The sequence below is a fragment of the Phalaenopsis equestris genome, unplaced genomic scaffold (assembly GCF_001263595.1).
Source record: "Phalaenopsis equestris unplaced genomic scaffold, ASM126359v1 Scaffold000002, whole genome shotgun sequence".
NCBI classification, from domain to species: domain Eukaryota; kingdom Viridiplantae; phylum Streptophyta; class Magnoliopsida; order Asparagales; family Orchidaceae; genus Phalaenopsis; species Phalaenopsis equestris.
This window is the reverse complement of record NW_018164444.1, coordinates 12,206,278-12,222,407: the sequence shown is the minus strand read 5'-3', so window position 1 is coordinate 12,222,407 and position 16,130 is coordinate 12,206,278. Positions and strand designations below refer to the sequence as shown.

Genomic DNA, 16,130 nt, shown 5'->3' with positions numbered 1-16,130 from the left:
TATATATATATTCAGAAGATTCACGATAATAGAATGATAATTTAACATATTGTTGTTGCACGGAGAACTAACACACGCAAATAAAAGAAAAGTAATAGAAGGAGACTGAGATTTTTTTTATGTGGAAAAACTCAGGTTGGAAAAAAATCACAGTGTCTAGCCCAGATAAATCATTCCATTATAAGTGTAACAAATTTATAATGTTACACCAAATATAACAGTTGTCTGTATACAACATACAAAAAACTTCATGCGTTCAAAGAAAGTCATCGTAGGTTCAATGTGACGGTTATTTATTACACCGTCTTCAAGATACTTTCTTACATCGTATTCAGAATATGTAGTTATACTGTAAAGTTTGTTGACGACGGCATGCAGGGGTGGTCGATGGTGGTCGACGGCTATAAAGGCTAGAACTTATCGTCAGGCCTTTAGTCCAGAACAACATAGTAATTCGACTCAATTCCCCTTACAAGTGAAGAGAGGGGGTTTATTTATTCCCTCTTGGGGAGAGACATTTCATTCATTCAACGAATAACTTCAATGACAACCTGATTGGATAACCTATATTGATCCCACTTGATCATAGAGGATTTTTTTTAATAATTTGAAGGTATTAAAGACCTCAAAATTTAACGAGTTTAGGCTTGTTGGATTCCTCTGACAGGGATGTTGAATTTGACTACAAATATGTTAAATTTGAAATTCATATAACATTAAATTGATGATCTTGAGCCACCAAATATACTTTAATGGCATGATCTGGACATGGTTGGACTCAAACTGAACTAATTTTGGTATCATCAAGTTTATCTTGTTGAGATGGTCAATTTGACTATAAATTTGTTGAAATTGAGGTCTTAGATGATCTTTAATTAGAATCTGAAACGTTTCTTTTTAAGAAAATGCATTGAGATTTATGTCAAATGATAAAAATTTTTTGATGACATAGTTGTCCCTCTATTTTTGGGTGATTTTGTTTGTCGTTCAAATATAAACTTATTCAAAAAAAATTTATACTTGGAGGAGATTTAGGTTGTCGTTGCTACTCATTGAAAATTGGATCAAGTTGTTTTTGCAAAGTAGTGAATGTCTAGTAACTGTAGTCTGAAGTTGATGGTGGCAACCATACAAGCTTACTCTAATGACAATAACGATCATAGGGAAGTGAGATGCGTCCAGAAGAGCAATGCACATGTACGGCAGCGTGTATGTGTGTTTGTATAAGCAAAGTAGTATAATTATGCATTAAGAATGCATTGGGGTCCACGAGCGAGTATGAATGCAAGTAGGGATTCCATGGTGTGTAAAGATGCACTTGTAAATGGTTTCAAAGCAAAGTTTTTGGAAGTTTTCAATTTTAGAGCTCCAAATTTTGGCATATAAATAAAGCTCTTTAGAGAGGAAAAGGCACCACTCTCCTCCAAAGGTTAAATTCTCTTTTAGGCATTTGTTGTGTCCTCTCTTGGGTTGGTGTTTTTTCACTCCTAGGTTAGTGTTGCCCAATCTCTTGGGCTGGTGTTGCCCCATCTCTGTTTTGTGGTTGTCTTTCATGGGGGACATTTTTTGTGATTGATTATCTCTTGAGATCCCAATATCTACTAGGGAAGCCTGAAAATCATAAGCGTTGCGAGGCAGTATCAACATTGATTGAAGCTCCCCTTATACTATTTTGGAAGAAAATTTACTTTTCGAACAACAAGGTGGTGAAGTTTCCAATTACGACTAATCAAGTGTGCTCGCATCTACTTGGACAAATCATGATTTATGTGTTAAACCTGCACATTGGTCTACAGTTCCCTCCAGTGATCGAATTATGGAAGTTTATAGGTAATCAGAGTTAGCATTCACAATTCTCTTATTGGTAAATGATGTCATGCTTGGTTGATTGCCTTCTTCAGAAAACGATGGGCTAAGTTCGCACTATCGATCTTAATCAAGATTGATAGATCCATTAGTGATACAGACAACCATGTTTCTTCCAAGAGTAAGGTATCAAATATTCGCATGAAGGATCCGGTAAGGAATTGATTGACTGATTTTTCTTTGCACATAATGAGTGGAGATTTTGTGAAAGATGAGAGAAAATGCAAGAGATTCTCATTCTTCTTCAGGTTAATGTGGATGTCATGTTGCAAATGTTAGATTTTAAGATAATAAAGATCCAAAATTTAAGATACAAATTGACAACTTCATGATTAGGAGTTTTTATTCAAGATTATCATTTTTATCCACCTTGGACAATCTTATGCTACAATATTGAAGATATTATAGAAGAAGCTTCTTGAACCAACTCCTACTGCTTCTTGAAGTAGTTAGTTCATTTGTTTGTTTTGCTGTGTCTTATTTTCTGTTTTCATATTTAGATTTCATGTAGTTAGTTTGTTGTTGTATGTTAGAATTTTTAAATTTGCATTGGTATAAACTGTTAAAGTTATGTTTATTGTACTAAACTGTTGTATTGTTTTTAATGTTTATTTTTCACTTCAACGTAAATGCTAGAATAGTCTTTTTTATTTTTAGACATGTTAATTCCACTTGTCTTTATTACTTGTACCTGTACTATTATATTGTTTTTAAAACATTATAATTTTTCTTTCTGCCTGAACTAATCTATTGAAATTAATTAAAATTTAAGTTTGGGGGAAGAGAGAAAATTTGTTTAAAAGAACTAAACTTTATTTGTCCTTAGAGAACTATATTTTTTTAAGAAAAAATTAATTTAATATAACATTTAACATAACCTGTGGTATGTCAGGATAACTTAAGATAACTATATTTTAAATTTTATAAATGTTATAGAAAACTTAAGTTAAAGTTTTCTTATAATAATCGTTAGTTCTAAAGTTAAAATATATAGTATAAGAGGATAAGATTATGTTTTTACAATTTAAAGTAAAGAAAATTGTATTTTTTGAATTATTAAGAATTTTAGAGTTTTACTTTAAAAAGAAAGAATTGAAACTTTATGAAAAAAAAATTCAAAGATAGTTCAATTTTGTCAAAATAAGGAAATGTGGAAAGTTTTTAACTTTAAGAAGAGGATAGAAGGAGTTCAAAATCATTAAAGGCTATCCAGATGTAGTAATCATCACATGACATGAAAAGAAAAAGAAATGATTGAAAAAGATCCTAAAGAAAAAGAAAAAAGAAAAGAAAAAAAAAGAGCAAGAATGAAAAATGTGAGGAGAAGTTTGAGGAGATACTTAATAAAAAATTGGCTCCACTTGAATCATCTTAAGGAAATGAACTTAATTATATTTCTAAGTAAAACTTAAAGTATTAGCATCCTTACAAATGAAGTTTTTATGAAGTTTTTTTTATTATTAATTGTTCTAAGGATTCAAAATATGACTAAATTACAATTATTCTTGAAATGCTTGAAATGAATAGAAAATCAGTAGAAAATCAGAACTCTTAGACTTAACTACTAGATATTCTTACATTTTAGTTTTAACCTGAGTTATTAAAAACTTTTCTAAAGTTTCAATATCACATTTATAAAAAAAAAGCTATAGAAATCTCTGAGTTAAACTCACTTCCACAAGTTATAATTTTTACATAGTATAAAGGAATTACTTGAGGACAAGTAACGTTTAAGTTTGGGGGAATGATCTACCTTAAAATTACATGATTTTAGTGCATATTTTATGATTATTTTATGCATATTTTTAGTGATATAGTACTTTAAAGGAAGATATTTTGTATGTTTTTTGCTTCAGGTATATGGAATGGACATTTGAAGAAAATGAGCAAAAATAGTGCATATTGTATGACGTCATAGTGCAGCCCCCGACGCTATAGTGCCACAGACGCGGGCAAAGGGCGCAATAGTGCCCAGATTGGCTTTATAGTGTCAATAACTTCTCTTCTAGAAGATCCATTGAATTTGGTCAAATTTTGAATGGGTGTTTGAAGCAACCATTGGTTATTTTCAGAGATCTATTAATATGAATGAAAATTGGCTGAAATAGAGGACTTTTTAACAGCATTTGAAGTCACACTTTAGCGTTTAAGTGTATATTTTAGTGTGTTTTGTGTTGTAAGAATAAGAGTTTGGAGATTTCTTCAAGGAGCCTCCAAAATTTGTGTTGGGGAGAAGACATAAGGTACTTTGTATTTGTGTTTAAGTTTTTTTTCTTAAGGCTTGAATTTCAATACAAATTTTGTGTTTTTGTTTTATTATCCACGAATTTTGAGTTGTTCCCTTTCTTTCTTGTTCTTGGGAATTAATCTTGTGGGATGAGAATGATTTAAAGATTTTTTTTTACTTTTAAAAATTGTGATGACATTTTTACCTATTCTTCATTGACTTTACAAATTGGTCACTTGTGAGGTTAAAATCCGTTGAGAAACATAAAAACCCGGAAGGGCTATGATTTCAACCAACCAGTGAGTGCCACACTTCATTGTGGGCAGTGCCGTTGCGATCACTTAAGGGGGAGTGCAAATAGATAGGGAGATAAATTTTGATGAACGTAGAATTGATGTTTTTAGGGTGACAGACTAGATTTTTTTTCAAATTCGGTTTAGAGTTTGGATCGTAAGTGTCCCTAGTAGGTCCTATAGAGATGACACAGTGAGTAATCTGGAGGTGAGAGACCATAATCTACTTAGCACCACTACACAAGCTGATGAAAAATTCTAAATTAACCAATGTTCTTTGCTAGCACCGGGAGGGGTTCTTTGCTAGCACAGGGAGGGGGTAAAGAATATGAATGCTTCTATTGGTCATAATACGTGATCATATGTTTAATTATTCAAATTCTACATAGATTATTATCTCATTGCAAGGGAAAAGATCTTTATTTATTAGAGTTTGGAGATTTCTTCAAGGAGACTCCAAAATTTTTGTTGGGACAAAATTTTTGTTGGGGAAAAGACATAAGGTACTTTGTATTTGCGTTTAAGTTTTTTTTTTCTAAGACTTAAATTTTAATACAAATTTGGTGTTTTTATTTTATTCTCCATGAATTCTGAGTCGTTCCATTTCTTTCCCCTTGATCTTGGGAATGATTCTTGTAGGGTGAGAATAATTTAAAGATTTTTATTTACTTTTAAAAATTGTGATGACATTTTCACTGATTCTTCATTGACTTTACAAATTGGTCACTTGTAAGGTTAAAATCCATTGAGAAACATAAAAACCTAGGGGGGCTATGATTTCACCCAACTAGTGAGTGTCACACTTCATTCTAGGCAGAGTCGTTGCGATCACCTAACGAGGAGTACAAATATATAAGGAGATAAGTTTTGATGGGCGTAGAATTGATGTTTATAGGGTAAAAAACTAGATTCTTTTTCAAATTTGATTTAGAGTTTGGACCGTAAGGGTATCTAGTAGGTTCTTAGAGAGAACATAGTGGGTAATCTGGAGGAGAGAGGCCAGAATCTACTCAACACTACTACACAAGCTGGTCGAAAAACTCTAAATTAGCCAACGTTCTTTGCTAGCACAGGGAGGGGGTAAAGAATATGAATGCTTCTATTGGTCATAATACGTGAACATATGTTTAATTATTCAAATTCTACATAGATTATTATCTCATTGCAAAGGGAAAGATCTTTATTTATTGTTCAAACTTGTTAGATTTACTTTTATTAAATTGTTAATTATAGTAGTCTTTATTTTCTTTAATTTAGTCTTAACCATTGTTATCATTTCATTTTATTTTAAATTTGCAATTTAAATAGAATTTGCTTTTGAGTTTAGCAAGCTAATTTAAATAGTTCAATTATCCTCATGGGATCGATACTAGGGGTTTATGAAAAATCTTATATTACTTGAAACGAAACGTATACTTGCGTAGTTCCTCTAGTGTGAAGTTCTATTATTTATTTTTCATATCATTACATTTATTCATACTAGTCGCTGAATATAATTTGGGTCAAGTTTTTGACAATATTTTGGAGATTAAAAATGTAATTATGGGTCGGGTTATGCTCCTTTGCTTCATTTGACCTCATTTTGTTCCATTTTTGCTCTTTTTCTCTAAAACTCTATCTCTAGTACCTGTAATTAAAAACAAGAAAAATATATTTCATTAAAATAAACTCTATCTCTAGTACCTGTAATTAAAAACAAGCAAAATATCTTTTATTAAAGTGCAATATCATTAAAAATGAACATAAAATGTATAAATAAAAGTAGCAGATTTTTAGGCATGTCATATACTGACCATGTGCTTAGATATCTGATGTCAAAAAATGATGCTAAACTGAGATTGATTAGATGAGTCCTTCTGATGCAAGAATTTGATATCAAAGTAGTGGATAGGAAGGGTACTGAGAATCAAGTAGTTGATCATTTATCAGGACTGGATCAGGGGAATTCATATGATTATTAAGATGAGATTAATGAGAATTTTTCGGATGAACAATTATTTGCTATTACTGAATGACATATTTCGTAGAATGCTGACATAATAAATTTCATAGTTAGAGATATTATGTTCTATGGCCTGACATAACATCAATGGAAGAATTTGTCCTTAACACCATTTATTATTTCTTGGATGACCCATACCTCTATAAAAAATTTAAGGGTCAGGTATTTAGGAGATGTGTACTTGTAGAAGAAAGCCTCAAAATTATTAAGAAATGTGATGATACTGAATTTGGGGGACATTTTGGGGTTAATAGAACTACTTTTAAGATTTTGCTATTAGGATTTTATTGGTCTACTTTATCTAGAGATGTGAATGAATATATTTAAACTTGTGATAGATGTCAAAGATTTAGCAATATTTCTAATCATGATGAAATGCCCCTAAATTTTACTTTGGATATTGAAATTTTTTATGGTTAGGGTTTAGACTTTATGGGTCCCTTTGTACCATAGTTAGGGAATTTATATATTTTGATAATTGTGGACTATGTCTCAAAACGGATTGAGACAGTGACTCTTCTAAATTGTGATGCTCAAAGAGCAACTATATTCTTAAAGAAGAATATATTTAGTAGATTTAATATGTCTAGAGTGATCATTAGTGATTGAGGGAGCCACTATAGCAATAGAATCTAGAGTGATCATTAGTGATTGAGGGAGCCACTTTAGCAATAGAAAAATTGAGACATTAGTTACTAAGTATGGAATTAAACATAACATTATCACAGCATATCAACCTCTAATGAGTGGATTAGCATAAGAATCTAACAGAAAAATCAAAAAGATTCTAGAGAAAAGTGTTAATCATAATAGAAAGGATTGGTATTTAACATTAGATGATGAATTATGAGCTTATAGAATAGCTTATAAAACATCTATAGGAATGTCTTCATATAGGCTCATATTTGACAATGTTTGTTACTTACCATTGAAATCAGAACATAAAGCTTATTGGGCTGTTAAAGAGTTTATTACAATATGAAGGATGCAGGCGAGAGAAGATTACTACAGTCAAATGAACTCGATGAGATTAGACAAGATTCTTATGAAAATGTTAAATTTATAAGGATAAAATAAAAAAATGACACGATCAAGAGATTATTGAGAAAGATTTTGAGTGTGTGAATTGAGGGAGATGAATCCTTAGTCTTCTTGTTGATGGCTGGACTTTAATATGTCTTTTGATGGTAGTAGGACCAACCTAGTCCTCTACACCCGAGTTCTCAATAGAGCATAAGAATTTACAAGAGACATGTTCAGTTTGGACATAGAATAGGTCCATCTCACATCCTTACTTCCTGTTTCTAACCTGGTACTTCCATCAATTTGGTTAAATAAACCAGCTATTAGAGGAGCAAGTGGATGATCTTTTCATTAAACTGACAAAGGTGTATACTTTATTATACAGTGTAGTACCTAAAGGTTGGAAACACATAAGCCAATAGTAAATGTGTTATTTGGACCTAAATATCTTTACAAAAATGTATAAAAACATGTGACAATTAATATAAGGAGATTTCGTTAGAGAAGAGGAATTGGAGGGAGATGTAATGAGAAGGAGGATGATTCGTTCTTATTTATCTTTAGTATATGATAGTGTCATTAAGGACTTGGGCAGGATAAAAAATTGCAATATAGGAGACCAGGACCAAATCTGGGTCGAGCAGATAGGCATCAGTGCTCCTGGCACCAAAGTGCCAGGAGCAGACTAGGTACCTAGGAACCAATAAAATCAGGCACTAAGGTGACACATTTTAGACTAAATAGCGCCTTGGAGCTGCTATCGTGCCGCTTAGGCGCCACTCCCTCCCGCTCGACATAATGCCTAAACTAACCTAGTTTAGGTCATTTTTGCAAAACCTCCTCCTGGACCCTTCTTCAGCGATTGAGAGGCGATACTTAGGGTTCCCCTTTTCCTTCCATTTTCATTCGATTCCTAAAGCTTTGGTCAAAGACAAGATTCTTATGAAAATGTTAAATTTATAAGGTTCCCCTTTTCCTTCCATTTTCATTCGATTCCTGAAGCTTTGGTCAGTGGAAATCACTTCCAAAAGGTAAAATCCACTCCCTAAGCATATATTTCCAATTCTGATCTCGGATTTCATCAGTATTTTTAGAGGAGAAGGTAAAAGTTGAGGAATTTTGGGAAGAATTAGATTAAGCCCATAACTAGCATATTGTTTCCATCCACATCGTTTCTTATCTTCATTCCTATTCATTTTCATTACTACTTTCCTATGGCTCCAAAAATTAATGGTGGAAAATCAAATTCATATGACAAAAATAAGTTCTTAAGCTCCATAGCTTAGGAGCATTACAACGACTTCTTAGTGTCTAAGAAGTTGATTGTGGAGAGGGGATTCATTAGCCTTAGGGGCCAGGTGGAAAGTATGATTGTTAGGAGAGACTGGGAGAACTTTTATTATACTGCGATTGTAGCAGTTATTTATGTAGTTAGGAAACTCTATGCTAAACTCCCTGAGACTTCTGATGATTCAATATTTGTGAGGGAGAAGCAGGTGGATGATTCTCCTTCATACATCAATGTGTTATTCTCCTAGGGAGATGTCTCTTGAGAGTTTCTACTCTAGCTTTACCCATACTGATTCTGAATTGAATAAGATCATTAGATTCCTGACAAATGACGAAGGGGCTTGGAAAGTGAGGAATGACCATAAAGTAATTTTTGCTTCATCTAAACAAAATGCACCTTCCAAAGCTTGACACTACTTCAATTTGACCAAGCTCCTCCTTCCACCAATTTGAGTGAGGAAATGAGAGAGAGAGCAACTCTCAAGTATTGCATCCAAGTTCCTTATCCATAAACAACATCTCAAAATAATATTGAACATTATATCACTATCTCATGAAACCAACGTAAAGAAACTATCATAAAAAATGACTGACAGTGTTCCTCTTGTAAATTAAATCCCATATGTCAGACATAACAACCTACAACTTTTCTTTTTCTGAAAAAAATATTAAATTCAATAGTATGTTTGGCTTAGTGACTAATTATAATCTTAATATACTTTAAATTATTATGACAATGATATACATGAATAACCAAAAGAAAGTACAACTCATTTCCTTCTTCAAACTTTCATTTTAAATTTATCCATTCTCATGTCAATTTAAGTATTTACTATTTTTCACCTCTTTAAGAGATATAACAAAATTACTGTTTTACTCGAAGATATTCTAAGAATATGTACCTCAAGGTACCCTTAAAAATTTACCTAAAAGTACCCTCAAAATTGCACCCGAAAGTAAATCTTTATCATTTGTTTTATCATGTACGGGTACATCGCATCCCCTGCAAGTACCATCTGGGGGGCAATCCTATATGGCTTAAACGTTCGCACCCAATGTCAATATCATCTGAGGGTAATCTTATATGACTTAAACGTTCACATTTTATTTTCTTTAAATTATCTCCTGTAAAAAATAATAAAAAGAGCACCCTGCCATAAATAGATAGGAATTTTTTCCTTTTGGATCAAACTATCACCATGAACTTAGCTATAAATATATTTATTATTATAAATCCTTTAATAAGATATTCTTCCTAATAAATTAAATCAGGTACACAAATCCGCATATAAACTATCAGATTTATGTGAATAAATGTTTATAAATATCCCATCAGCTGTGGATATACTATATTCCAATATATTTATAGGAATGATACAATGATTAAAATAAAGTGCTCCATATTTCGATATTTTGGATGACGGATTTGATCCCACAAAAAAATAGGAAGCAAGTGATATGCCACCAATAAATTTTCATCATCTAACACGATTCTTGAGACATATCACGAATTTCAAGATAGCATTCGAGCAAAAATTATTCAAATTTTTATTAAAAGTCATCCAATGCTTCGATTTAATAAAACTTATATTCAAACTGACTGGCTCGACAACGACAACAAAATTGATCCAATTAAAGTCAAATCAAACTCCTATCAAGCCATTGAACTTCTTTTGAAAGCATTCCAGATATTTTTGAAAGGTGAAACAAATTCTGAACTCGACAAGCTTATTTTCGAATCGAGTGTACGACAAGACAAATCCAAAGAGCTCAAGATCGCCCAATTAAGATTTTTTAAGACGCTAGAATGACCCTCGGACGCCGTCTTATTAGATAGATTTCTCTGGATTGTCCGATTATAACGATATATAAGTAGAGTTTTATCCCCTCTTGAGATGAGACAGAGATCATGAAGCTTGAAGAGGACTAAATCTTAAAGGAATAGCTGAAGTCCATCATTACATTTGCACCGACGATCCGGTGCCAACCACAGTCGATCATCACTCATTGGCCAAAGCCGTTTACCATCGACTGCCGCCCATTCATTGCTATGAAGCACTGTACGAAGCAACCTACAAAGCGGCGCCTCACCCCAGGTGTCATGCTAACCCGGAAGACATCGCACCGAAGCCCCAACTATCGCTCCTCGTTATGACCGCTCTCTACCGTTAGGGGCATACGTTCTTTCGTGCACCGACGTTACAACTTGAGAGGTTTTATAATTTTTATCATCATATGAGAAAAGAGACTACATATTTGTAATCGTTATCTTATAGGAAATTTCTTCAACTTGACTAGTGATTTTTTTTCCTAATTTTCTACATAAAAAAAAAAAAATATTTTTATCCATCATTTTTATAATTTAAATATCTAATGAATTATCACACAATACTAAAACATTAATTAATCATTCTACGGCCAAGATTTCTCTTACAGACATCAATAATAATAGCACCAGTAGCAGCGGTTACCCGCTGAAACCCCGCGAAGGGGCAAAGCCCCGGCAAGCTCAACCAACAATGTCGGTTCTCCAAATCCCCCTCTCTTCTGCTCTCTCTCACTCCCTTTCTCTTCCACAACCTCATTCACCCACCGACATTCAAAAACCACCTCCTACCTTTTACTCCGACGCCGGCGAGCCCGTATCGCCGTCTTCATCATGGGTCGAAACCCTTCGTTCTCACTCCCGCTCCAACTGCTTCCACTCCGCTCTTCGCACCTACGTCTCCATGACCGCCGCCGGAGCCCTTCCTGACCATTTTGCCTTCCCCGCAGCCATCAAATCCTCCGCCGGCGTCCATGACCTCGCCTTAGGCCGCCAGCTCCACGCCGCCTCCATCAAATCCGGTTATATCTCGTCACCCGTCGCTGTTCCGAACTCCCTGCTGACAATGTATGCGAAGTGTGGCGATTTACGCAACGCAATCAAGGTGTTCGATGGAATATCTGAACGGGATCAAGTTTCCTGGAATTCGATAATATCTGCATTGTGCTTGTTTGAGGAGTGGGAGATGGCATTGGAGTGCTTTAGGTTTATGCTGGAGGATGGTTTTCATGAGAGCTCGTTTTCTCTTGTTAGTGTTTCACAGGCTTGTTCGAACCTCGGGAGGCTTGATGGAAGAAGGCTTGCGAAGGAGCTGCATGGGCACGGGCTTAGAGTGGGATTGTATTCTGATGGAAAGACATACACATATAATTCCTTGATAGGGCTTTATGCTAAGTTAGGTAGTATAGGGGATTCAGTTGTTCTGTTTGATATGTTCGACAATCCTGATATGGTCACCTGGAATACGATGATCAGCTCTCTGGCGCAGAATGAGCAATATATGGAGGCAATGGATGTCCTGCATCGAATGGTTGTTGATGGGATTAAACCAGATGGTGTTACACTTTCTAGCATTCTCCCAGTTTGTACCCATGCCGATTGGTTGGATTTTGGGAAGGAGATTCATGCTTTTTCCATCAGAAATGATGGTTTGTGTGGGAATTCATTTGTTGCTAGTGCACTGGTGGACATGTATTGTAACTTTGGAGAGATTGTGAAGGCCCGTCATGTTTTTGATGGAGTTTCAGAACAAAGATTGGGGCTTTGGAATGCAATGATCTCTGGATATTCACAGAATGCATTTGATGAAGAGGCACTGAACCTTTTTATCGTGATGGAGGATGCAGGGTTGTGTCCAAATGCCACCACTTTAGCTAGTGTCCTCCCTTCTTGTGTGCGTTCCCAGGTGTTTAGCTCTAAGGAAAGCATCCATGGTTATGTTGTGAAGAGGCGTTTAGAGTCTGACAAGTATGTGCAGAATGCTCTTATGGATATGTACTCAAGGGTTGGAAAGATGGAGGTTTCCTGGAAGATATTCAGCAGTATGGGTTCTAGAGATGTGGTTACTTGGAACACCATGATCTCAGGCTGTATTGCTGCTGACCGGTTCACAGAAGCCTTTAAACTTTTGTCTGAGATGCAAATAACAAGAAAGAGAACTGCAGATTGTGAAGAAGCAGGAGAAGAAAGTAAGAATTCTGAAAGGCTTTATCATCACAGACCAAATAACATCACTCTGATGATTCTTCTTCCAGCATGTGCCTCTCTAACAGCACTAACTAAGGGGAAGGAGATCCATTGCTATGCTATACGTAATATATTAGATTACGATATTGCCGTGGGTAGTGCTTTGGTTGACATGTATGCAAAATGTGGGTGCCTAACTCTTTCTAGAAGGGTGTTTGAGAGAATGCCCAAACTCAATGTAATTACGTGGAATGTACTCATCATGGCATATGGAATGAATGGGCATGGACAGGAAGCACTCAAGCTGTTCCATGATATGGTGGCTAGAAGGGAAGTTAGGCCTAATGAGATTACTTTCATTGCAGTTTTTGCTGCTTGCAGCCACTCTGGGTTGGTTAATGAAGGCTTGGAATTGTTTAATAAGATGGAAGTGGACTATGGAGTAAAGCACAGTCCAGATCACTATGCTTGTGTAGTAGATTTGCTTGGTCGTTCTGGGCAACTGGAAAAAGCATATAAACTCATCAAGACAATGGAACCTGACTCAAACCAGGCGGGAGCATGGAGCAGCTTATTGGGTGCTTGCCACATTCACCGAGATGTTAAACTTGGTGAAATATCTGCTAATCAGCTCTTTGAGCTAGAACCCAATGAGGCCAGCCACTATGTTCTTCTTTCTAACATATTTGCAGCTTCTGGCCTGTGGGACAGGGCAGATGAAGTTAGGAAGAGGATGAAGGAGATGGGAGTAAGAAAAGAACCAGGTTGCAGCTGGATTGAAGTTGGTGACAAAGTCCACAAATTCACTGCTGGGGATTCATTACATCCGCAGAGCGCACGGCTGCATGCATACCTTGATGTTCTATGGGAAAAAATGAGGAAAGAAGGCTATGTGCCAGATACAACTTGTGTTCTTCACAATGTTGAGGAGGATGAGAAAGAGATTCTTCTTTGTGGCCATAGTGAGAAACTGGCAATAGCATTTGGTTTACTGAACACACCTCCTGGTTCAACTATTAGAGTTGCTAAAAACCTTAGAATATGCCATGACTGCCACGAGGCCACCAAGTTCATCTCTAAACTTTTAGATAGAGATATCATTTTGAGGGATGTAAGAAGATTTCATCATTTTAAGGATGGATTTTGTTCTTGTGGAGACTATTGGTGACACCACTTACCAATACCAAAATGCATCAGTTAGCACAGTGAGAAGCATACATGTGGCTGTCCAGTTGAGCATTTAGTGTTTTGGAATAAAAATGGAAAATAAATTTATACAACCTATATCAGCAGTAGGGAATCATATGTTCTCTTTAAAGGATTGAATGCATTATTCTTTCTTCCCATTTTATTTCAGTTTCGACAAGTGTTTAGCAAGTATATTCTTCACTTTCTTCGAGGTAAATATTTGATGTTGTCATCGTTATTTTTTTGTTACCCATTGTTTCTCTAACTATTTATCATGAAATGACTTTTACTTTGCATAGTGTCATGAACTTGAATTTTACTTTGCATGTCGCCATGGTTTTAGCAAAAGGTTATAATGTCTTGTCAGTTGTTTTTGCAGATCTCTCAAGTAGATATGGATTGCTGATGTCATGATTGGTCAAAGAATGGGTGTCTGTCATCATGCTAATCACAATTAGGGCACCTATTTTAAATAGCATGATCTGATTCTATTGGAACTGTCATATTGATAAGGTAAAATTTACTAATTTTGTCTAATTGAGCATGCGGGGAATATAAATATGCCTTAAGTTACATGTAAATAAATATGAATTATATTTTCTTTTTGATTGATCTGTTCTAGCAAGGGCTATAAATGAATCGCTGCACTTTTGATCACTAATTCAATTTTGTTCAACTTTGTAAATATAAAAGTTTGAACCTTTTTTGAATACTCCCTGGTTAAATGAACCAAATTTAAACATAGTTCGAGTCATTTATTTATGTCGAAACAGTTCATTTATTATTCAATAAATAACTTGTTAAATGCTTCATAGTAAACTCGATGATAACTTGTAACATATACAACGACAACAACAATAAGCCTTTATCCTACTAAGTCGGGCTGACCACATGAATCGATTTTCTCCATTGTGTTCTATTGAGTGTCATATTTTTGTTTAATTCAAATAAATTAAGATAATTTTTTGTACAACATGCCTAAGTTTTTTTAAGTCTACGTCTATATTTCTTAACAAAAGTCAAATCTAACACAGCTAATCTCCAAACAGGTTCAGCAAGCAGATGGTCGAATTTTAATATGACCAAACCATTTAAGGCAATTCTCTCTGATTTTGTTTGCCACTAGAGCTACTCCAACTCTTTCACTGATATATTTGTTTCATATTTTATCTCTAAATGTAAAGCCCTCATCCACTTGAGCATTCTCATCTCAGTAACGCTTAACTTAATTTTTTGTTTCTCTTTTACTAGCTAACATTCCGCGCCATAAATCATTCAGATCTCACCACTATCTTATAAATTCACCTTTAAGTTTAAGCGGTACTTCTCTATCACATAATAAGCCTAATGCAACCCTCCATTTTAACCATCTGACTTGAGCTTTACTAATAACATCATCATCTATATAACCATTGCTTTTACCAATAGACCCAAGTTATCTAAAACATTCACTTCTTTTAATGATTTGATCACCCATTGTTACAACCATACTACTAGATCTACTATTACCAAAATTACATTCCATGTATTTGGTTGTAGATTTACTCAAACGAAAGCCTCTATACTCTAAAGTTGACTTCCATAATTCTAGTTTTTCTAGAACTTTCCCTTAGTCTTATTCTTGAAAAGGATATCATCAGCAAAAAACATACACAAAGGTATATTCTCCTGTAAATGTTCAGTAAAAAATTCATAATTATAGCAAAAAGATATGCGCTTAAAGCCAATCCCCGATGTAAACCAATTGAAATAGGATGAGTTATCGCCATATCAACTTAGGGCTGGTAAGAGGTGGAGTAAAGAAAGCATAAATTTTCTCATTTAATTAAGTTATCGCCATAGAATCATAAAAGAAATTGTGATAGTTTTTCGCATCAGAAATATTTGTAGTTTCCCATACAATATGGGGTCTAAAAGAGATTTAGAAGTCATTAAAGTATCTAAATGGTAAATAATATTAGTGTGTCGGCGGGGAAAAGGGTGGATGGGTGGATTGGGGGAGGAGTCGCCCGTGAGAAGCTGTCGGTAGCTGGAATCGAAATCCCGTCGCCCGTTTCGGAAGGACTTTATTTTACGTATATATATATAATTTTAGAAAAATATGAAATCAAACTGACCTCATATTTTTCACAGGTTAAATGAAAGAGCGTTCTACCTCAAATCCTGTATCTATCACGAGGGATAAACACAAGACTTGAGGATGAGACTTGATCAGATAAAATAAGATAT

General features: G+C 34.7%; 1 protein-coding gene across 1 annotated transcript; it reads left to right on the top strand.

Annotated features, from left to right (window-relative positions):
• The first annotated feature begins 11,132 nt into the window (after positions 1 to 11,132).
• Positions 11,133 to 14,524, top strand: LOC110038276 (pentatricopeptide repeat-containing protein At3g57430, chloroplastic). The gene is made up of 2 exons (XM_020743065.1): positions 11,133 to 14,113; positions 14,281 to 14,524. Exon 1 carries the CDS (start codon positions 11,221 to 11,223, stop codon positions 13,879 to 13,881), a length of 2,661 nt encoding a protein of 886 aa, XP_020598724.1. The 5' UTR covers positions 11,133 to 11,220; the 3' UTR covers positions 13,882 to 14,113; positions 14,281 to 14,524.
• The last annotated feature ends 1,606 nt before the right edge of the window (positions 14,525 to 16,130 follow it).